Source organism: Anarhichas minor, unplaced genomic scaffold, assembly GCF_050575085.1.
Source record: "Anarhichas minor isolate MPS153535 unplaced genomic scaffold, ASM5057508v1 ptg000079l, whole genome shotgun sequence".
Taxonomy (NCBI): domain Eukaryota; kingdom Metazoa; phylum Chordata; class Actinopteri; order Perciformes; family Anarhichadidae; genus Anarhichas; species Anarhichas minor.
Window position 1 is genome coordinate 3,425,938 of NW_027466525.1, and position 22,854 is coordinate 3,448,791.

The 22,854-nt window shown below is 41.0% G+C and overlaps 2 protein-coding genes across 5 annotated transcripts; one reads left to right on the forward strand and one right to left on the reverse strand.

Moving 5' to 3' along the window:
• Positions 1-9,393: 9,393 nt before the first annotated feature.
• rab5ab (RAB5A, member RAS oncogene family, b) lies at positions 9,394-17,514 on the reverse strand. Of its 4 annotated transcripts, none has more exons than XM_076081118.1 (8): positions 17,342-17,514; positions 15,081-15,144; positions 14,918-15,001; positions 14,662-14,803; positions 13,989-14,140; positions 13,364-13,486; positions 13,061-13,154; positions 9,394-11,151 (listed from the first exon to the last, which is right to left on the reverse strand). In XM_076081118.1, the coding sequence occupies exons 4-8, from the start codon at positions 14,699-14,701 to the stop codon at positions 11,033-11,035; spliced, it is 528 nt and encodes a 175-aa protein (XP_075937233.1). In that variant the 5' UTR covers positions 14,702-14,803; positions 14,918-15,001; positions 15,081-15,144; positions 17,342-17,514; the 3' UTR covers positions 9,394-11,032. The 4 variants fall into 4 exon arrangements, with proteins under 4 accessions (XP_075937233.1, XP_075937234.1, XP_075937231.1 ...); XM_076081119.1 differs by having other exon boundaries at positions 17,338-17,514; XM_076081116.1 differs by lacking the exon at positions 14,662-14,803 and having other exon boundaries at positions 14,918-15,144.
• A 766-nt stretch (positions 17,515-18,280) lies between these two features.
• Positions 18,281-22,393, forward strand: efhb (EF-hand domain family, member B). Its single transcript, XM_076081115.1, has 13 exons — positions 18,281-18,343; positions 18,440-18,499; positions 19,143-19,286; positions 19,436-19,613; positions 19,804-19,914; positions 20,055-20,184; positions 20,271-20,351; positions 20,447-20,511; positions 20,608-20,762; positions 20,860-21,067; positions 21,375-21,599; positions 21,833-22,014; positions 22,247-22,393. Exons 1-13 carry the CDS (start codon positions 18,281-18,283, stop codon positions 22,391-22,393), a joined length of 1,749 nt encoding a protein of 582 aa, XP_075937230.1.
• The last annotated feature ends 461 nt before the right edge of the window (positions 22,394-22,854 follow it).

The window sequence follows — 22,854 nt, forward strand, 5'->3', positions numbered from 1 at the left end:
ATTCATTTCCTGAAGACTTACTGACCCTTACTGTGACTCGCCTAATCCTAATTCATCCTAACTCTAACCCTAACCTTAACCTATTCCTTTGTTTATTTTCGTCTTTTAAACATACCAGATTTTTATAGACGGACCGTGGAGATTTGGAGATTTCTTATAATACAATAGACTTCTTAGGATAAACGTCTATATTATGCAGCAAACAATATATGAGGCAGATGGCGACTTGAACTGAGGTTGTGTTTACCATGTTTACAAGAAGAGTCCATTTGAATAAAGGAATAAATTAGGTTTTTTTTCTCAACTTTTTAAGTGGAAGTTTTGCAAAAGTCAAAAGTTCACGAGTTGCGACATATGCTGATATTTCTAAAAATGTCAGAGCCGATCAAGGTTACGTTTAAAATGTCTTTGAAAAGGCACAAGGACACAAAATCCTTTTTTTTATATCCTTTGTCAGTCACCTGGCAACAGTCTTCTCTCGACTTCAGACACTCGAATGCTAAAACCTCACGTCCCATGTCAGCAATACAACCGGAAGGGTTCAATATGAAAGCAGCAGAAGTAAAAATGTGACTGTTTCAGCAACAAAAACACATGTTTTAACGCATTATAACTTACGAAAAGTTGTTCTAAAACTTTTTTTTGTGCGTTCTCTTGTTACATGGATGCAGTCTTTTCAATAAAACTACTGAAGTGGTGTAACTTAAGTACGGAAGTTACGTGACGGATCAGTGTTGACTTGTGTCTCCACACGGGACACAGCTGTCTGATAGGCACGTGATGTCGGACATCCTCATCCACCCTGACCTCCCACCTGTGTGGAGTTTGTCGCCCTTTAACTTCCCTGCATAGTTACGTGGATTACATACAAATTGTTATTTGGGAAATACAAATTTCAATGCATTAATTTTTGTACGTGTAGCTACTATCAGTGTTTTAAGTATAAGGGACAAAGTTAAAATCAGGAAAGTGGAATTAGTGGACTTTGCAGTTATAATTTGCCTTTAATCCAAACTGAATTAACGCTTCATGTCTTTTCGTATTTAACTTTCTAGTTTTTCCGTAATTTGACTAAAAAACAGACATGACTCGTACTTCAGTGTGACTTTAAAATCACACGCAGCTCGTGAAGTGTCTCACTATCAGGCGCTGGTTTGCATCTGGCTCTTGAAAACTCTGGGACTCCGCTATAAGAACAGAGGTACATGAACAATGAGAGCAATCCAAAACATTTCAAGGACTTGGCTGACAGCTGTTTTATCACAGTGCTCATGAATATAGACAGCATCGCCTTCTCCTGTTATTGTGACTCACACAAAGCAGCTGACTCAGAAAATCACTCTCTGCTATTTAACTGTTCATCTCCTTTAGATTCTGGTGTTGATTGTAGTCCGCGATACCAAAGTCGCTTTCTTTTGCAAGTCGAAAGTAATCGTTTGAGTAAAGTCCCAAAACAAGACGGCGAAAGGAACAGTTTAACATTTTGGAAGATACACTCTTTGGCTTTCTGTCAGCAATATACATGATTTAGACTGTTACCACTCTCACATCTGTCCGTTAAATGTAAGCAGCCGGTTAGCTTAGCTTAGCACAAAGACTGGAAGAGGGGGGGAAACAGCAGCCTGACTCTGTCCAAAGGTTAGGTCTGCCTACCGCCAGGGTTCATGATTCTATGGTTTCATTTTGTTGGAATTTTAGAGTTAGAGTCGGTTTTTAGAGAGGGAGTTTTAAATATCTCTTTAAATCTGAAAATACTCTCAACAGCCTTAAAAAAGACAGCCTCTCATTAGCATGCGTTACAGAATGACCTCAGCTCTCCGTAATCTCCCTCAATTATTGAGCCATTAATTATTGAGCCATTAATTATTGGCTGAAACTGGTGTCAGTCAAGTGAGACGGACACTTTGACCCTGATGAATACCACAGAGCAGTAAACACACAGCGACCGTCCGGCCGTGAGCGCTCGTGAGCGGACACATTTGAGAGGTGCTATAAATTTCAAGGACAGGGAACTATAGTAGAAGGTGAGCTTCCATGACAATGTCTGTCTCATATAACAGAATGCACGATGGTGTAAATACTTACACTGCTCCGTTTCATTTCAAGGAACCAAATAAGCAGGACAAAAAGACATTAACGCGTTTAATTTGGGCACATATGGAGGCAACGCATCTGTGGAAAGAGTTGGAGATACTGGATGAGAGATTCACTGGTACTATGCAAGCTGCTGGTGGCTGGAAGATCACAATCTCTTAATGTAACCTTCCTGGAGCCCTTCAGAGTGAACGCTCAGCTTAGAGAGCGATTTTATCTTCTGCTCAGACTTATTGAGCTTATTTCAGTCCGCTGGGTTTGAAGAGAGCTGCATTAAAGCTCTCAGAGTTCATGCTTTTACTCCCTCTGGGGCCACCGACATCGATGTTCATTTACATACGCGGTGCTTTGGATGAAAGCACCGTACTTATGTAAGGTAGATATCCTAAATGATTCAGTGTTACATTTAATGTTTCAGAATTCTTGGTGAAAATATGTGATATTCTCTTTCTTACTGTCAACAAATCCAATTAAAGAAAATACCAAAATAAATAATAACTACTAACAGGTATCGTTTGTGCATCCAAAGCCTGATCGATCATATAGCTGTTAAAAACACACTAATGAGCCACACCGTTAGTGTGGGTGACATGTTTGGTCATTACCATGACTCTGGTTTATTCTGAGTCAAATCCAACATACACCGTCTTACTGCCAGAAACACTCACTAGAGTCCAAATGTGTATCAGTCCAAAAATAGTTCCTAACAAATAAACAATTCACTCCTGTTGGAGTCAGATTCAAAAGAATAAGTGCCACTACTCCCCCTATTCACATGCTAACAGTAACCATTGTTACACTCTGGATTTCTACAGTGAATAAAAGATACGATAAAAAAGAGAAAGAAAAATCAAAGGTTTTTTTTTACTTCAAACTAACCACATCATTTCGGACCTTTTGAAAATGTCTGCCCTGAAGAATCCTTTTGTGTAAATCAAAAGAGCAGATTCAGAACACTTTTGTGTTTGGGTTTCATTATGTCTGTTCACAAATTTAAAAAAGTTATGCCGAATAGTTCAGTAAGTATTTTACAGAAAGGACGTGAACATTGTTTCGATAAATTACAGCACCCTCGTTCCGCCCCCCCCCCCCGTACCGAGTCGTGCGTCAGCGCGTCCAGATGCTCTCCATCTTGTTTTTATGTTCATACAGCTTATGAGGCGCGGAGCAAAAACACTTATGCTGGGCTTTAAGATTTTTAATCAACCAGAGAACCTGATAGCGGCCCGCTTCCAGCACTGGTTTTAGTAAAGTTTGCTATAAACTAAAAAGTGACTTTCAGTGACTAATTCATATTTTTTTGTCCAAATGTATCCAATTAAATACACGATTCAATGTGTCCCTTACAAAATCATTTCTCCTCTTCATATAGTCTGTGAAGACATTCAGTCATTCGTGGTGTGTCCATGTTTCCATATTTTGTTAGCGATGTGGAGACGTTGCTGACAACATCTCATTGAATAAATGAAATAGGAGTTGAAGGAATTCTGGCTTGTCTTCGCCACATCAACTCCAATTTGACTTATAACTAGATGACATGGTATCTGGAATTACAGGGGGACAAAACTTTAGCTGTATCACCTGACGACCTGCACCACCTGACAACCTGCACCACCTTCAGGAAATGACAATAATAGCAGCAGCAGTTTAGAACTGCAGATGTAGACGTGCTGATGTCGCCTCCTACAGGCAAGCACATTTACAATCGCTGTAACGCTGGCACAACCTGCAGGCAACGAGGCAATTCATTGCTGCTTTGAGTTTTAACATTTTACAATCATCCAATCTGTCATTGGATATTAAATAATAAAAAACAATTCAGCGTGTGGTTGTAAAACACCAAATGTTAGGCTTCCTGTAGATAGTTATCCAGGACGGTCCTATTGAGATTTAAATCCTATTTTCCAACGGGGTCCAGGACAAAATGGCAAAATAAACATTTCACAAATAAAATCACACAAAAAAAAAAACTCAGACTTAACAACAAAACTGTTTAAAGTTAAACATCCATACAATTTGCCTTGATATGTTGGTGCATAACAATAAACACAGGAAGAGAAGATACAAATAAAATGCATGTATTGGAAAAGTCAAGAATTACAAATAGAAAACGAAAAAATGACAATAACAACAAGGAAAATACATTTTAAAACAGTATGTCAAATATATCTGTATTTAAAATGAAAAGAACTATAGTGATGGAAATGTGACAAACATATTGACCAAGGAACGTGCAAAGGTTCACATGTCAAGAACATGTGCAATGTACAGAGATAACAATCCAAAAGATGTGCATTGAAATAAGGCATTGGGTCAGATGGAAACTTCACGCCGGGCATTGCTATTTTTGTAATAACAAGGTATCAAATATCAAAGGACAATATACAATATCAAAGCCTTGTTTGAAGATGTTATTTTTGTATGCGCATATAACACCATATGACCTGTTTACTATCAAGGTGTGAGCCACCGGAGAGCTGGGTGGATCAGATAAGCATCAGCCACATAGTGATAAACCACACCGGCTTATGAGCCGGGGATGCTGCGGTGTGTCGCTGTGGTAACCCGCTCCCTCTGCCCCTTCGTCAGCCTGCAGGCCGGACGTGGATGAAAGACATCTCGGAGTCTGAAGCTCGGGAGTTTACAGTTTGCAGAATTGTCCGCCAAACCCCTTCCCCCACTCCCACCCCTCCCCCGGCCATCGCCGGAACACTGCACATCATAACATCAACGAGGACAAAAAACATAGCGGACATGTTTTCAGCCGGACAAGCTATCACTGTAATGAGGCTGTCGCTGTGGCGACGTCCCAGGGTTACCGCGCGACAGCCAGGACAGGTGAGATCACGGCGGGCAGCGGCCGTGACTTTCAGGAGCTCTAAACCTCGTGTTGTGCCTCGACACATGACATGCAGGCAGCCAGCCAGCCCTTTGATGCTACCTGCCATTTTCTGTTAAGTGGAAAGGTTGTTGCCTACCGGAAATTGGCGTGGGCCGACAATCAAAAATATAGATTCAGACTTGGCAGTTCATGAAAGCTTTTATATTTCTAAACACAAAGACATGAAGTCATGCATTTTATATTTCTGGCAGCACCAACAGCATTTTGTTTGAACAAAATGATATGTGATAAGGGCAGAGAACCAAAACTTGATGAAAACATGGCATATTATTGCCAACGTAAATGTCTGATTTCCCTAAAGGACATGGCACCAAGTGGACTCACTTCTCTCCATATTTCCTCTATTTTTCCCTGTCAGTGCAGGAATTGCATTCAAAGACTTAAACATGTGCATTCGGGCCATTTTTAGTGCAAATGGCCCGAATGTAATCGTGTTCTCTGATTTCTTTATCACAAAATGTATTTATTTTTTCTTCAATTGAACTACTCTGGGAAAAAAACATAATGCTGCATCATCCCTCTCGCCACTCGCTCAACTCAAGATTTGACATTTGTATGTAGTTGACAGTAAAACTGATGTGCAGTGAAAAGTGGTTATTAATCCAGCAGGTCAACATTTTAAGTGCAAATACATGAGTTTTTTTATGAGGGTGTATGATGGATGTTGTTTTCTGGGCTATTTTTGCAAAGATTTTCATTTTCTTTTCCAGAGATGGATGGACTGACGGGAATACTGTGTTGGCGCAGTGCACTGCTGCCCCCACGTGGCAAACAGGGGGAAATGCATTTGCAAGTATTGAATCCTGAGTTTCAATAAAGCCGGTTATGATTGATAAAGTGTACACGGTTCAAAGACCAATTGGAGATATATTTGTCTTTATATTTAGGGAGTCGGTGTCGGGCCTGATTTAAAGGCCTCATGGGTGGAGTCTGTCACATGAGGTGATGTACTTAAATGCACTTAATGCACCTGCCTCAGTTAATTGATTGAACCAGGTGTGTTGTTTTTTTCCCCAGCACAACTCGTCTTAGTAGGAAAAAGCACAGGTGCTTCTGATAACATTAACGAGGGCTCTGTTTGATTCAAGTGTCCCAGTAAACCATGAGAATGTGACCGTGAGCCAGCATGCACAGAACCAGGACCCTGGAACTGAAGCAGCTAAAACAAATTCAGTAATCATTTATTACGTACACCTGTGCTTTTCTAACTGTGGCGTGTCAAAATGTCTTCCTTTAAAGTTACTATGAGGAGCTTTTAACTGGTTATGAAACGGTCTCAATTTAATGCTGATGCCTCTATATGACCTACGTAATTACAGACCGTATTGCCGGGCCTGCTGGGGGGAAGGGAGTCACGGGAGAACCAGAACCAGAACCAGGGGGCAGACTGTCAGACCCAGCTGCAGTGAAATGAGAGATTTTGTGAAGGGACTCTGGTGCTCAAAAGCACTACCACTTTTGTCCACAGGGACCGCCAACATCAACACAAAATTCAAGTTCCTCATTATAGCTTAAAAATAAATGGCTATGTGAAGTGAACTATGTGAAAGAAACCAAACGCATTAACATTCAGTGTGCTTATGAAAAATGTAGCTTTGCAAGAAATTTTAATTTTTTTCGAGAGTTTTTATAGCGGTGATAAATCGGTGAAAGATGATGCAACTCTGTCTTGAGAAAAGGCCTTGCTGGTTTGCTCTGGATTTCCGTTCAGAGGGCTGAAAGCCAGAATGCTTCAAATCCACTAGACGTTCAGTGTTTGGCATCTTAAACACAGTGTTGTCACCTTCTAATATACTGCCGAGGGAAAAGTTTATTCACAAAGTGAGTGTTATTTTTGGTGCCTGTCACATTTTTAAAAAATGCAGTATTTTCCACTTCTACCTCAGGAGCTCCGTCAATGAGTGTGAAGGGCCAGATTTCGAACTGAAACAATCACCATCAACTCTGACAGACGGCACCGAGTACTGAGAGTGCAGTTTGAGTCATGAGATCCTTTGATACGTCCAAACTTTTCACACTTTATGAGTGAAAACTTTGATACACCTCGTTTGCAGGCTTTTGACTAAAATGTCACAACACCCACAACACCCACTGTTCCCACTTTGTCCTCTTCTTTGGCAGGCTGCACACAGTCACATCCTGCACAAATCCAAAATTAATTTTGTTGCCAGGGAAACCGTTGAAAGCTGAATTCAGTTTAAAAGACTTTTATATCTTCAGACGAACAGAGATGGACCCAACCATAATTGCTTTACAGTTATGGTGCAGAGCGTGATGAGTGGTTCCGTCCGTCTGTCCGTCCATGAGTCCTACAACCTGGAAACAAGTACGCGTTTTTGGAGTCCCGGCTCCCTCTACAATATAAAATATTCAATAGCAGTATCATACTGTGAACAGCAAATACAGCAGAGCAGTTGTACCTCAAAGTAAAGTACATTTATGGTAAAGCTGTTTTACTGTGACACTTCACTTAACGGCTAATTGTGATGAGTTGTTGGCACCAGTGTTGTGAGTTAAAGTTAAAAACACTATAAAACAGTGTTGGGAGAAGCCTTTGCTACTCCTTTCCATACGATGAACCACATTCAAATTCAATTCAAAATGCTTTATTGGCATGACTGTAACAAGGACAAGGCTGCCAAAGCGTCACCGGGCAGAAATTACATTTCCAGGATCCCTCCGAGTGGTGGCACAGAGCCGGTCCGCCTTATTGACAGTGTGGAAAGATCAGGGGTTATAATCTCCCACTGGAAAGATTGTAATCGAAAGCTGTGGTCGGTGTTCATCTTATGTTTGGACCTTTCATCACAGGGTTTGTGATTCAACTCTCTGGATAAAGTAGACGAGCAGCTCTTTCAGCGAAGCAGCATGCGACGTAGTGACTCACAGGGTCTGACTAACGTTTCGTTTTTAAGCCGTTCTGGCAACACGAAGCTCCGCTGTGATGAAAGAAAGATGCCATCAGCATTTGGGCAGAAAGTTCCCTTGTGCATCTCTGTGGTGAGCGGCTTCTCAACATAGTAAAAAGGGCACGATGTGGGAAAGCAGTGAACCACATAACTTATAATGAAAAGTAGAAACATGTCTGTGAATGTCATTAACTACATGTATTTGTAATCTTTGTGATACTACTATACATACTGTTTTAGTGTTGAGGTTCAAAGTGTATTTGTGCCAATGAAAACAATCGTACCACGACGTCCATTTAGTAGATTTAGATCATATCAACATTCCCATTGTAGTCCTGTCTAACATTATTCCACAAGTCTTCTATGATCTTTGGAATATCTAATAAAAAAAAGAAGCACAGTCTGTTCTTGAGGGACGTCATCAAGGCGACCACGAGGAGAGGGAGACCAGGAGTTTAATCGGGTATTGATCCCCGTGCCGTGAAGCCTCAGGACTCCTCATCCCGTCCACTCCACTGCTGCGTGGGCGGATGAGGAGGCTGTTAACGAGGTTCTAAGGACTCTAATTGAGGAGTAGGAGGTCATCTCTGCACTGAGATTTGAGTCTTGGCCAAACATGTGATCAGCCCGGTTGAGAGTTCAGAGGAGTGTGTGAAGAGTCGGGATGGAACACAGCCAAGAGCTGAGAGAGAGGAGGCAGATGGTGGAAATACATGAGAAACACCAGAGTTCAACCAAGAGAGCAGAGAAATGAGGACAGAAGTAGCGCTGCATCGACTTCACTCTTCAGTTCACTCACACCTAAACCCTGGAGGGTGTTTTCCAGGCAGCAAGGGTCTAACAAAAAGTAGCAATCAAGTTGCATCATGGGAATTGTAGGATCCAGTATTTTTCAAGGTGGGATTATCTCTGCCTCTCTATCAACTTTGATTTAAAAATTAGTTTGAAAAAGCTTGTTTTGTCCAAAACAATCTTGTGTCATGTGTTGACTGTTGGATGAATTGCAATGAAGTGAGGCACACACATCCATGTGTCTTCTTCACCAGCATGAGGTCAAACCCATAAGCCTCTACCAAAACCTGTGCTAATAAGCAAATGTAGCAAACGTTAACCTGATAAGCTAAGATGGTGGACGTGGTAGAATGACCTGCTTAACATAACACACGTTAGCATTTAGCTGAAAGCATGCGCTGTGCCTAAATACAGCTCCACAGAAGCATGGAGAAGTCTTAAAATGAAATACTGATTCATTGTCTTTTAATCTATTAATTATTGCAGCTCCAGTTAGAAATACTCACAAGAACCTTAAAGCTCAGATCTGTACGGATTTTGTGGACGACAGTCTTGTAATTAAAGAAAAGCATCCAAGTTGTGGTTAAATTAAAGTTTGGCCTTTCAGTGAGTAACATGGAATTTGGTTTCAATAAAAGCAGAATCTGAACTCCTCCCACATGCGATGCCGCCGACACATTCAGAGCAAAAAGGGCGTACAAGAGACCTCTTTATTGAATTTATTAAGTTGTATTCAGACACTCAAAACTGATCAGCCCATCACTAGTAATGCTGTTTTACATCATCAAAATTCATTAAGCCGTAAGAGAGACCACCAGTAAGGTTAATTATGCCACCCGCTTATAGCTGTAGGTTAGCAAGTCCAACACAGTCCGTCATATAAAATCGAAGGGCAAGTCATTAATTAAAACATGATCAACACTGTGCAATGACATAAAAGTTCCTTTCAAACATGACCATGGACCCTTTCTGAGAAAAGTAACAAGACACCAGGGAGGGGATTTTTTTTTTTTGTTAAGACCACTACATATACCTAAGAGAGACCACCACTGCTTAACATGTGACCAGTTTGTGACACAGTCTGGGATGAAGAAAACTATAGTGAACTGTACAATTGTTCGGAATCTCTAGACAATTTCCTTGTGAGCTCAGGAGCTCTGCAAGCGGTGCTAAAGGAGGAAGAAGACAACATTGCACCTTAGAACAACATTTCAGGATATATATATATATATATTTTTTTTTTTTCCACAGACAATGGGTGGTAGTCCAATATTCTGTTCGTGTGCGGCCTGAACTGTATTCTAAAAACGACCCCCCACCTAATTTGATTGAGATCACTCAAATCGATGCAGAAACAGAGCAGATTAACAACGAGTTTAACATCGTGTGCTCAAAGTCTCTGCAGTTTCCTGTTTTTATTTCCCACGCGAAACCGTATCAGTGTCTAAATGTGACGGACTCTGATGATGCCGCAACATGAAAGGATTTTGTTAAAATAGAATTTAGAAAAAAAATCCCGCCATGTTGGCCTGAAGGTGTTGGTTCCCGATCTTTACAAAACTCCATGTTTTCCACACCGCAAAGACTTTGTTGTTGACGTGCGGCAATATTGCTCTACAGATGGTCGCGCAGAATAGGAAGCTAGATGTGTATCAAGGCAGTTTTTTTACTTTTCAATACTCTCAAAAGACTTGTGTATTTTCCAACTTTTTCACAAACAGTACAGTACCGAATGCATCTTCCGCCCTTCGCATTAGGAGCCTTGGATTAGGATGTCTTCCTGTGTAACAGACGTGGGGGGGGGGGGGGGATATCTTTCCTGGCACCGTTTCAATACAACGATGCCTCACAGCCGGCATCTCAAGATGGGAACAATTTGGGTTTCTTCTGATTGTGAGCGTAACTTAACCCGCGCACAAAGAGCATCACAGGCAAAACACCATTCGCACCCCAGTCGACCCTGTGAAGTGACAAATGAGGCTACACCTTCTCATCAGCAGATCACGCAATCACACGCTCGCAGGTCCGTCGCTCGCTCGTCTTTCTGAAACGTGGGTTAGTCTTCCAAACTGAGTAAGAGATAAAAATGTGTTTTTAGGCGTTGTAGTGATACATGCATCCATTATACTGATATACACTTCTTAAAAAAAAGTTGAAAAAAAACAAAAGAACATCAAAAAAACAAAAAGAAAAGTATTAGAAATGCAGCTATACAGAGTCTTTTAGCTATTCCAGGGGAGTGAGGCTGACGTCAAGAAGCCAAGGAGCCCGATGTCCAGATGGGAGGGAGGAGGGGGGGGCAGAGGATGTGTGTGTGTGGGGTGAGCAGGAAGAGTTAGTTATTACTGCAGCAGGAACGGCCGGTGGGCTGAGCCGTCTCCGTCAGGTCCACCCCCCGGTTCCGCCCGCTGCTGGCTCCGGCCATCTGAGGCTCATTCTTGGGAAGCTTCTTTGCTGTAATGACACGGCAACAAGATCAGTGACGACGTCACCAAGAAGCTATTCTTAGGAGTTAGTAAATTACATGTACGGTCACTTCATTGTACTTTTCATTGTTCCGGTTCCAGTCTGCGGTCTACATCACTACAGAGGTTATTTAAATATTTTTCAGAGAAGGTCTATGATTTCTGTCCCCTAGACCCCTCAAATCAAACTGTTACAACTCTGTAACATTCTCTGGGACACCACACCCCCGATTCAACTGCTCAACTTGTAAAGATGGGACCAGACCAGGCGGCAACCTCCGATTCTGAAGAGTGAAGCCAATGCGGAAGTGTTTTTAACGTGTGTTCTCTCTTCTGACCAGCAGGAGGCGAGTCCTCTGGTTGTATAGAAGTCTATGAGAAAATGACTCTACTTCTCACGTAATTTATTACCTCAGTAAACATTGTAAACATGAGTTTATGGTCTCAATCTCTAGTTTCAGGCTTCTTCATTACAGCATGATGTTCATTTAGTAAATGATTACCATTGAGAGTAAACAGTGTTGGTGTGGGAGTCGTCCATGTTTTCGTTTCACAACTTTAACTCCTTCACAGTGTTTTCAGTTCATCAAAGTTAAATGCAACATTTTGTTTGCCTAAAAATGTCTTATTTCGTGTTTCCTTGTACTGAACTCCACCCTCTTGTGTCACTTATGGTCACAAAAAATGAAAGCCGTTCTAACGGTTGTGGTTGGGCAGAATAGACTGGGTCTGAATGGATGTTTTAAATTTGAGAATGGGGCATGTTCAGACTAAAACAGGGTGTTCAGTGGCTCTTTGTCAATTTTTTTGTACAGTTTTTGACAACTAATAAAATCATAAAACAGGAATAAGCCAGACCGATGCTGGATGTATATCCACACACACATCAGTATTTGAGTTATTAAAACATAGGATCCCTTTTATGTTTTAATAACTTTAATAATGAATGCTACCAATTGGAGTATAATCTACTGAATTTGTTTGTCCTATTATTTTATCTATGTTTTTATCACATGTGGTTTAATTATCTTGTTGTTTTTGTTACGTATATTGTATTATTGTTGCTGGTACATCAAGGGATTATTCTTAATAAAGGGTTTACACCAAGATTATTTATTTTCCGAACAAACAACCATTTCGCATAAAGATCCCTTTAAAAAAGGACCTGCACACTCATCACACAGGTGTTTTCAATTAAAATATAATTACATGATACCGCCAAAGACAACACACAGACGACAACAACAGTGCCAATTGTCCCGCCCTAACAGGGAGAGTGAGGGAGCTGTCAATCAAGCAGCGTCTGTTCTTGAGAAAAAGTCGAATCAAACATAAGTGAAAACACCTGTGTGGGTGAAGTATGGGCGTCACACAAGAGGCTGACGGGACTTCTTTGTGATCGCTTCACGCCAGAGAACAGTGTCCTTTAAATTCAAATGGAGCTCCCGCTCTCAGATGCTGAGTTTAAGGGCTGCGCTCTTCAAAGGCCTCAGTGGCCTCCAGACCAGCTGGAGGCCACGACTACGTCTCTGCCTGAGAGACGTAGTCAACGAGGTCTGACAAGATGCACCATTACTTCAACAGCCACCGGGGAGGTTTCCAAAAAGAGTGGCGAGTACTTGTTGAGCATTATGGGCCGTGACATTTCATTTCAGTATAAACCCGGCCTCCATTATTCATATCCTGTTGTGGCCTTTTTTCATCGGTCCAGTTCATCAGACACAGTGATCGCCTGCATGCAAATACGTGTGCATTTTCCCAAATGTATGGGTGGAGGAGAGCAACCAGAATGCACCGCTGTCTGTCCACAGCTGGTGCAACAAGGCAGGTGGTGAATAGCTCGGCTTGGATTTATTTCATGTGAAAAAAAAAAAAGACAAGATATGAGAGAAACTCACCGATGGCCATGAATATCTCGTTCACGTTCATAGAGGTCTTTGCAGATGTTTCCATAAAAAGCAAGCTGTTATCGTCTGCGTATGACTGTGCATCCTATGAAAGTGAAACCAGGAAATCCTTCATTAAAATGACTTTTAGTCGCTCACAGTTTGCATGCTCAAAACACTTAATGTGGGAGAAGGTACAGTAGGCAGGACCAAGGCCAATTATCAGTCTGAATCTTTTACACTAGCTTTAACAGACATATACCCGTTGTGATTTTTCTGGTTCCATTTCCACAATTGATCAATAAGAACACAAACCTGGAAGTCCAGTGCTCTCTTGCTTGCGAGATCCGCCTTGTTCCCAGCCAGAGCTATTACAATATTTGGACTGGCTTGTCTCTGAAGCTCTTTAACCCAGTTCTTCGCCCGTACAAATGACTCCTGGCAAGCAAAACAGGATGACTCGGTTAGTGAGAAACAACAATGAGACCCATGTGAGGGAAAGATGGGGACGACAGGAGGCTTCCCAGGGCGGCTGGCTGGGCTTTTGCTAATCTTTTCATCAAAACAACAGGGGAACAATTAAATAATGCTTTTGATGAAAAATGAAACAAACAGTACAGTGGGAGCAGCATTTTGTATAGCGTGGGAGGCAGGGTGATACTGCCATTAGGAAGTTATGCAAACAAGGAAGAAAAAAACTTGGCTACATGCTAAACTTTTTCTAAAACTTAGTTTGAACAGAATTGCTGCTGGCTTTGTCACTGAGGAACATTCATTCTATTTTTGTGTCTGTCTTTCTCTCTCAGCGGAACCCTCCCCTCCCCCCCTCTTCCCCTCTATCTCTTCATCATTCACAACAATGTTGTCCCAGCTCTGCTTAGTGAGAGCGACGTCGATAGCTGCAACCGCATGGCATGAAAACCTGGCAACCCGAACTCACCTCATTTGTTATGTCGTACACCACGATGGCTGCCTGGGCCCCTCTGTAGTACATGGGAGCCAGACTGTGGTAGCGCTCCTGACCAGCTGTGTCCCAGATTTCAAACTTGACCGTTGTGTCGTCCAAACATACCGTCTGAGTCAGGAAGGCAGCTGCAGGTGCACAAAGCAGAGGAACCCATGACAAATGTGTTTACTGGAGATCCACAAAACATGTTTCTGTGAAGGTGATCATTTAAAGACCAGTGCTGGAGGCAGGCAAGCACGCACGCACGCACACAGGATTATCTGGTTGACTTAGTCCACGTTTGGAAAACGGGACCCGAGTGAATCAAACATGTTTTATACTGATAATCTGGATGGGTGCTGAAGCATTAAGTAGGGTGAGATTTTCGTATTTACTCTGGGTGGATTAATTGACAGGCAAACTCCCTTTTCATATTCAGTCAGTTACACACATCCCCATTGGAAACTAACCAGAACTTCACATTTGCCGTTCTGGGGATTGAACCAGCGACCCTTGAGTCAAAAACACCTTGAATTTTAAATCAACCACATGACATCCAGTAAGCAACATGTAAGGCCAATAAGTATGTAGATGATAACTGACTGCTTTAATCTCACGTAATCTGCTGGACAAACCAGGAACTAGATAACGACGTCCAGGAATTCACCTAATAACTCTTGCAGCTCTCCGTTCCTCTTCATCACCATATTCACACCCACAGTCTTAATCTCCTCTTCATTTCACCTCTAACCTTAAAATGATCTACATATTCAATGTTCATTCCACTGTATGACTCACTGCAAGTCTCCCTGTGACAAGAGGGTAAATAAAGGCATGTCAGTCCTTGCATGCAATTTTGCAGGCCTGTTCACAGAGGGAAAGAAACCACAACATCATGGCCTAACAAAGACAAAGACACGTACCTCCGATTGTGCTCTCTTGGAATTCGTGAAACTGCCCCTTGACGAAACGAAGTACAAGACTTGACTTCCCCACAGCGGACTCTCCTAAAAGCACAAGTTTGAACTGGCAGATCTTGTTGCCTGCGTTTGGCCCATTGGGTCGTGTAGCTCCGCCTCTACTTGCCATGTCACACTGCCCGGTCTCTTCTTCTGGAGGCTGACTTACTGTGAAAAACTGTAGAAAATATCTGAGCAGGAGAGAGAAAATAAAGCTCAGTGTCGCATAAAAACAAAACAAAAAATCAATGTCAGGAGATCAAATTGAAACATAGAGGTTAACTGTGTTTATTCGAAAATTAAGCAACATATTGTCTGCAACTATGAATCATGATTACGACAAGCAAAGAAACAATTTTCTTAAATTGTTTAGCTTTTAGTTGCAAACAGCAATGAGAACATAGTTATCTTATTCATCATAAGGCAAGTATTTTCTCTGCAGGTGAATGAGCCTTTAACATAGTGGCCATAGTACAGAAAACACTAGGTTTTATGTAAATAAATAAATACGTTAAAAGTATTGTCCAGCTCATTAATAACCTTTGCAAATGAAATATATTAAAGCAGCATACCTGGTTAATATTGCAGCTGATATTTATAACTCATATGTGTGCACTGTTCACTCTGGACCGATCTAGCTATAGTCGAGAATTCAGAATAGATTAACACCATACTTCATGTGATGCTTTAGATGAAAAAAGGACTATTTGGATAAACATGATTTCAGGAATCGTCGACCACAAAGATAAACATTTTAGTCTTTTAAAAACTAAAATGTTTATGCACACTTTGTTTGCAGAATGGGGGAAATATTCAGAAATTTTAATGTCATAGTTTTACACTGTTGTGCTAACAATATCTCTTTTAAAACAAAGCGGTCCAAACACAGAGGCCAGAAATGTAACGGATGAAACGATGACAACGGAGGGAAATTTACTGTAGGTAACTACACACAAAGTCAACAAGAGTTTCACATTACCAGCCACACTTTTTTTTCTCCCTCTGCACACAATAGTTGGTTTCTTGCCATAACAAGCAGACAGGTATGGCAAAACATTCTAGGGTTTGGCTGAGTCTTTTTTTATTATTTTGCCTGACAGTGGCCCCAACATTTAGGCATCTGAACTTCTGCTTCCAAAGTTGCAGAAGTTTCTCACCTGTACTAACTTAACAACATCTAGAAATGTAAAAGTTGACCAACTGGTGTAACTGTAATGACAAGCCTCTGGCAACTTGTAGCTTTCAAGTTGTGAGGCAGAGCGTCACAAAGGAGATTAGTGTCGTATGGATCTGGGAATGTATGGCGGAAAATGTTTCACGGATGAGTTACAGACATTTTTCTATATATATATATATATATATATATATATATATATATATATATATATATATATATATATATATATATATAGATATATAGATAGATAGATAGATAGATAGATAGATAGATAGATAGATAGATAGATAGATAGATAGATACACACACACACACACCTAAATCTGTAGATTTAAAGGTGACTAACAACGACACTATATTAAGACAACAGAATCTCTCTCTAACTAAGACATTTTGCATTCATTGCCACCAACTAAGAACACACACAGCATCCGTCCAAAAATGAGTCAACTTTGTCGAAATCCCATTACGACACAGAGTTAACCACAAATAACCTGTTATGTTGTTGTTGACTGGCTCGAATTAGCAAGCTAACGACTGCTAGCGTTAGCAACAAAGCTACCTAGTAAATTCAAAATGTCTAGATTAGAACAAACCACTACCTAACGTCAGCTGTCAGAAAACACAATAGTCTGTCTAATAGTACCGCACACACTAAGCTTAGGTCTGACATCTACGTAACGTTTGAGAATGGCCAAAACAGATGATGCAGTTTAGGGTGTGTACTGCTAATAGTGACAGCTAGCTAACATTAGCTGCATGACGTTAATTTTGTGAAGTCCCTCATCAATCAGTGTTATAGAGTCGCAGTTGTTGCCTGTATTAAACGTAGTTTAACTGTAGGCAATCTAATAAACATGACGACTGATCCAGATTCACCAAACGTTACATACAACGTTAAGTTACAATGATTTTACGTTACCTAGCTTGGCCCTATCCAGTGTCGGCTAGCTAAACGTTAGCATCTAGCCAGAGAATAGACACTGGGCTGGTTAACACAGACGTTGTTTAGCCATTAGCTAGCTAACTAACGTTATTAGCACCAGGATGAGCCCTTCAGATAGCCATTAGCTAGCTAGCTAACGCTATTAGCATCAAGAGGAGCCCTTCAAATAGCCATTAGCTAGCTAGCTAACGTAATTAGCATCAGGAGGAGCCCTTCAGATAGCCATTAGCTAGCTAGCTAGCGCTAATAATAGCTACTCACCTACCAGAAAGAGAAGGCTAGTTATTGTGAATGGTGTCTTCAGAGCAGTCTTTGTGTCAGTGTCCGTTCAGAGAGTCGATTACCAGCTAACCGTCACATTAGATGTCATAAAAGCCTCCGTGATGTCCCTCTCACACTTATTTCAACTTCCCTTTAACGCATTGTACGAAGGAGGATGATGACGTAATGGTGCTACAGACCAATCATAGGCTTGGGATTTATTCTCAATGTAATAATAATAATAACTTTATTTATAGCACCTTTAAAACAGAGTTTACAAAGTGCTTTGACAGACAAAGCAGCAAAAGCAAGACAATAAAATAACAATAACAGAACGCTTAGTGAGACAGTTGAAATGATAAAAAAATCAACAAATAAAAAAATAAAATAATATATATGTATGTAAATATATTTAGTAAAATAATTTAGAAAAATCAACAAATTAAAATAAAACAGAAATAAAACAGAAAAGTGAAGCCTACTGTTTTCCGAACAAAAATTAAATGGCATAGAAAATAAAATGCTATTATTCAGCAAGATAATAGCATTTTAATAATAGTCCACAAATTGGAATTAAAATTAAACAAAATAAAATAAAGACAGTTTGTCTCGTGCTTTAGACAAATACATATTAATTAATTATTAAGAAATACCAAAACAATTCTTTATATATATGTGATTGACTATTAATTTAAAGACACTAACCTACATTAATTGCAGTATTTAAATCCACAAAAAGTATTTTTTTTAAATAAATTAACCATTTGAATTGAACGGTCTGACGTTGCTAGGATACGGAACTCCAAACATGTGCGCCACTCAAGCGAGCGTCGAGCTGAATAATTTGGTTATACGCGAGGAGAAAGTTAAAACTAACTAGAGTTACAATTTGACGGTTTTCTTTTCGCCGGTTGGCTGCTATACACGTGAATTAAAGTTGAATATGACGGACGGAAATACTTCTTACCAACTGAAATGTACAGATAGATGTCCAATCATACCGACGGTCAGTTCACGTTAAGATGTTACCTTTGATGAACCTTTTTGTCTTGGCCGATACTGTACACGGAACACTATAATGTTAATATTTTCTTAACACCAGGCAGGAAAACTTGTACCTGTAGGAGACCGGGTTAAATGTTGCTTTCAAGAAGCTGCAAGGGTAAGTCATTTTTTAAGTGTGTGTGTGTGTGTGTGTGTGTGTGTGTGTGTGTGTGTGTGTGTGTAGATAGATACTTTATTAATCCTGCAAGGGGACATTTATTCACTACAGCAGCATATGATCAAAGTAACAGAGTATACAAATGCACAATATATACAATACAAATAACTGAGTAAAAAATATATAATATAAAAAATGCACAATATATACAATGAAATAGAATAATACTAAATTAACTAACTAAACAGTATAGTGCAAAGATTTAACCAAACAACAAGCAAACAACAGTGTAGCGGTGTTATAGTCGTGTGATTGATCTGGCCGGAGGTGATTTATTATTAAGTCTTATTGCAGTGGGCAGGAATGTTCTCCTGTATCGGTCCTTGTCACAGCGGAGCTGGATCAGTCTGTTGGAGAAAGTGCTCCGCTGTCCCTGCAGTAGGTGGTGGAGAGGGCGGTCCGGGTTATCCAATATGGATAATAATTTCTTCATCTTTCTCTATAGAGTGCACATATCTATCAGTTTTATCTCTGGGTGCTTTGGCACAACTGAAGTATGACATATAATTTAAAGTGGCAGACAGCTTTGCAGGTGCATGTTTATTCTCTCTCATATGCCATGTCAACATCTTTTACTTTCCAGGCCCCCACCCCACCGGGGGTAAGGAAATTCCACAACAGCATCCAACCAGAGCCAGGATCTGTCAGAGTGCACCGAGGGAAGGCCAATGATCCAACTGTTGCCAGCACCCTTGTTCATGGCATCAGCACCAAATCTTGTCTTACTGTGAGTACCACACAAAAGCACACACACGTCATATTGTGGGTTAACGCTAAAGAGGCAAAAATTACTTTTTACTACCCCAAACTGGTGTTTGCATACAAACACATCCAGAATATGGATGTAATTTCTTAATTTTTACATGATTCCAACAGGGCAAAAGCTTGCTAAATCCTCCCCCAAAGACCTTGTTCCAGCAGAAGCTGCAAGAGCTCAGTGAAGCAGCGCACACCTCCATTCAAAAGGCACCGTTGGGAAAGTCACGTGATCAGCATGGTGGACTTCCCACCCGGTACAATGACAAAACTACATATGGTGTTAAGACTGTTAAAGGTATGCGATTCGTCCAACAGGGTCATCGCTGATACCATTTTTTTGTTAAAAAGATAAAAACAACAACTAAGAAATGGTCTGTTAAGACACAAATGCTGATGATTATATTCTAGGTCTATACATATTTATAGTGACAGTGAGAATGGTTAGTCTGTTCTCTTTTGAATGTCTCCCATTCCTTTTTGTTCAGGGTTGGATATGCGTGAGCTTATTAACCCTTCAAAGACAGTGGAAGAGGTGGAGAGGGAAGCTCAGGAGGGACACGAGGCTTACCTCCGCACCCACAACGCCTATTTTGTTGGTAAGAATGGGAAAAAAAATGTATATTACGCAAAACGCCTTTACTTTCACTACCAACAATCTTTTTGTTAAATTTTGTTGATCATCTTGAAAAATTACTTATGGCCTTCATCCCCATAAAATCACCGTGCTCTGCTCCAGGTGAGAGGATTGATAGGAAGTACGACCGGAGTCACTACAGTAAAGACAGCAGGTTTGGGATCCCCACACCTCATTTCACCGACGGACGTAATCTTGGCAAAGCCCTCCACTGGCTGGGGGAGACTCAGAAGTAAGTGCTGAATGAAGTGAGCACAAGTGCCATGTTTTCAATTTCCACAACTCTACGTATCAATTCCTATATTCCCTGTGCCACAGGTTTTACAATCCAAACCCTGTTTGGAAGAGATCTGGGACCAGGGAAAAGATGGCGGCACAACTTGGCAAAACGAACAACGTGTACGTTTTCTGCCACACTTTTTCTGACCGACTCTGTGACCTCTGACTATACTTTAACGTTTAACTTCATTCTCTCACTAAACCCATCTTTTCAGCAGAGGAAATACCTTGAATCTTCCACCAGATCACACCTTTGGAAAACTCAGTGCGGATGAATTTGGTAGAGTTTATGTAAAAAAATTCAAATAAAATACAGACTGGAGCTTTTTTTTTTTTTTTTAGTTATCAAATAGCATTTTCTCCACTTCCTGCACAGGTGTTGGAGATTTAATCCACTCCACACAGCCAGGCCAGAATGTGAGAGGTGGAGACCGCCAGCGCAGTCTGGTCAGCGCAGTGCGACTCCACCTGAAGAAGGTCAACTTCCACATCTTCCCCTCCTTGCTGCAGGCGTTCAGACATTATGACGAGGTACGTTCAACTATTGCTACTATAATTCTCCCATCTCAGTCTCACAAAGGGCTCAGCGACAACAACATGTTTTTTACGAGTGTATCTGCTTCACTAGGCGGGCAAGGGAAGGATTGACAAAGAGGACCTGCAGGCAGTGTGTCGTCAGTTCCAGCTGGACGTGAGCAGGCCGGTTCTGGACGACCTGATGGACTACTGTGACACAGACAAGGACGGACTAATCAACTTCCTGCAGTTTGCTAACTTCCTCAACTGGAAAGACAAGATGCCCATCAACAGTCAAGAGCAACGCATTATGACGAATGGTCAGTTTTGCTTTGTAATGTATCGATTATACAAACTCTGCCTCACTTTCAAATTTGAATGCATTTCCCTCCCTCGGGTCTCAGAGACTGAATTAAAATGCAGCTGATTTATTATTATAGTATTTCAGACTACTACACAACACAAATATCAGAATTTGGCAATAAAAGACGTGGAAGCCTAAGTTTTCAAGTCATGGTAGTTAAAGCGTCGCAGTTAAGATTTTATAATTCTGCATTAGGATGATGCAGAGGCTACATGTGGAGGCTCATTTTCCTGAACAGTTTCTTTTTATGTTGTCTCCTGCAGAGCTTCAAAGCAGCACGGCTCCAGACAACACAGAGAGGAAGCCTCAGTCAGAATCGGCACAGCTTCCTGCCTCTCATGCCTTAATTAAGCCTGAGGACCTGGAGCCCATTAAGCCAGGCAGCTCACTGAAGACCCTGAGGACCCTGAGGCAACCGAGGGAGGCCCCCGACCACTTCATGACCTCCTCCACCCTCATCGGGTCCGTCAGTGATCCACCCACATCCAGTAAGTCAGAAACAGAGATGTGCGTTGATAGCTAGATATTGTCTTTCTCTAAGAGTCATAATCATATTCATTTAAACCTGCATTAATGTCTTCTGGAGCACCTAATGTTCAGGCCTGTTTGTGGACATTTCTACTAATCTATAGTGTTATAAGCACTAATTCAGCATATTTATATTCTATTCACTCCCCTCTTCTAAAACTCCTTACTCACCATGTGGTGTGTCTTCCCATAGACGGCCGCACCTCTGGGATCCCGACTGTGCGCTGCGACCTTCCAGCTCCACGCATAAAGAGAGTCACTGACAAGAACGACTACGGCGATACATCGACAGCTGTAGACCTTCTGTATCCATCGGTTCATGCCCTCCGGGGTGTTCATGAGAAACACTTCTTTTGCCCTCGCACCAAGAAGGAGGTACGTACGCACAAGATCCACCGTATAGTGCAACTAAATGACAACATAAGATTTACTGTAAGTAAATACTCTATCCAGGGTTGTACAGTCATACAAAAAAAAAACTACGAATATCATGGACGTTGCTTTTTCCAGGGCTGGAAAAGTAAAATAGTGTTATTCATTGAACTGCATTAAAATATTTATATCAGTTTTAATTTTTTTATAAACATTCTCATCTTCCTCTTCACAGATTGCAGAGATCTTCAGGAATGTGGGCGTTAATGTTTCTGAAGAGACGTTCGAAGAAGCCTGGAAGCTGGCGTCCATGAAGCATCCCTCCGGGGAGGTTTGTGTCGAAGTTTTCCGCAACGTACTCAAGGAAATAAAAGCAATATGATACTCACGATATTTTTACTGGCACAGTGTTTCCTCATCGCTGTCTTAACGATATCTTCACATGACAACCATAATGTGAAAATCTCTGTATTTTGAACCGCCGTTCTCAGTGACCTCAGAGTCAAGTTAAAAACTGTTTTTAAAGAGCAACAAAAAAGACATCTTTTCAATGCTTTTTGAATTTTGTTTGCCTTTGCAAGTGGGACACTTATTTTTATACATAGAGCAATACAACACTTTTTGTCATTACATTGTTGTTCATATGAACTCAGCTACTTTGGATCTGAGTTCCAAAGTAGCTTCTTTGAAGTCCATCCATCCATCCATTATCCAAACCGCTTATCCTGTTCAGGGTCAGCTGGGAGCTTCTTTGAAGTGATGCATTAATATGAGAACTCCCAAGAAACAAGTTTCATTTGAATGTTTTTTGCGTCAGCAGAGTGTGTTTTAGGTATGTGACCT

Excerpts from the sequence above, each read along its gene's own strand:
- rab5ab (XM_076081116.1), bottom strand. The coding sequence starts at position 15,083 with ATGGCAAGTAGAGGCGGAGCTACACGACCCAATGGGCCAAACGCAGGC. Across the intron at positions 14,141-14,917 it reads CCAAGAGAGCACAATCGGAG|CTGCCTTCCTGACTCAGACG; the intron begins GTACGTGTCTTT and ends GTGCACCTGCAG. Across the intron at positions 13,487-13,988 it reads TGTACGACATAACAAATGAG|GAGTCATTTGTACGGGCGAA; the intron begins GTGAGTTCGGGT and ends TTTGCTTGCCAG.
- efhb (XM_076081115.1), top strand. The coding sequence starts at position 18,281 with ATGACGGACGGAAATACTTCTTACCAACTGAAATGTACAGATAGATGT. Across the intron at positions 20,185-20,270 it reads TGGCTGGGGGAGACTCAGAA|GTTTTACAATCCAAACCCTG; the intron begins GTAAGTGCTGAA and ends CCTGTGCCACAG. Across the intron at positions 22,015-22,246 it reads GCCCTCGCACCAAGAAGGAG|ATTGCAGAGATCTTCAGGAA; the intron begins GTACGTACGCAC and ends TCCTCTTCACAG.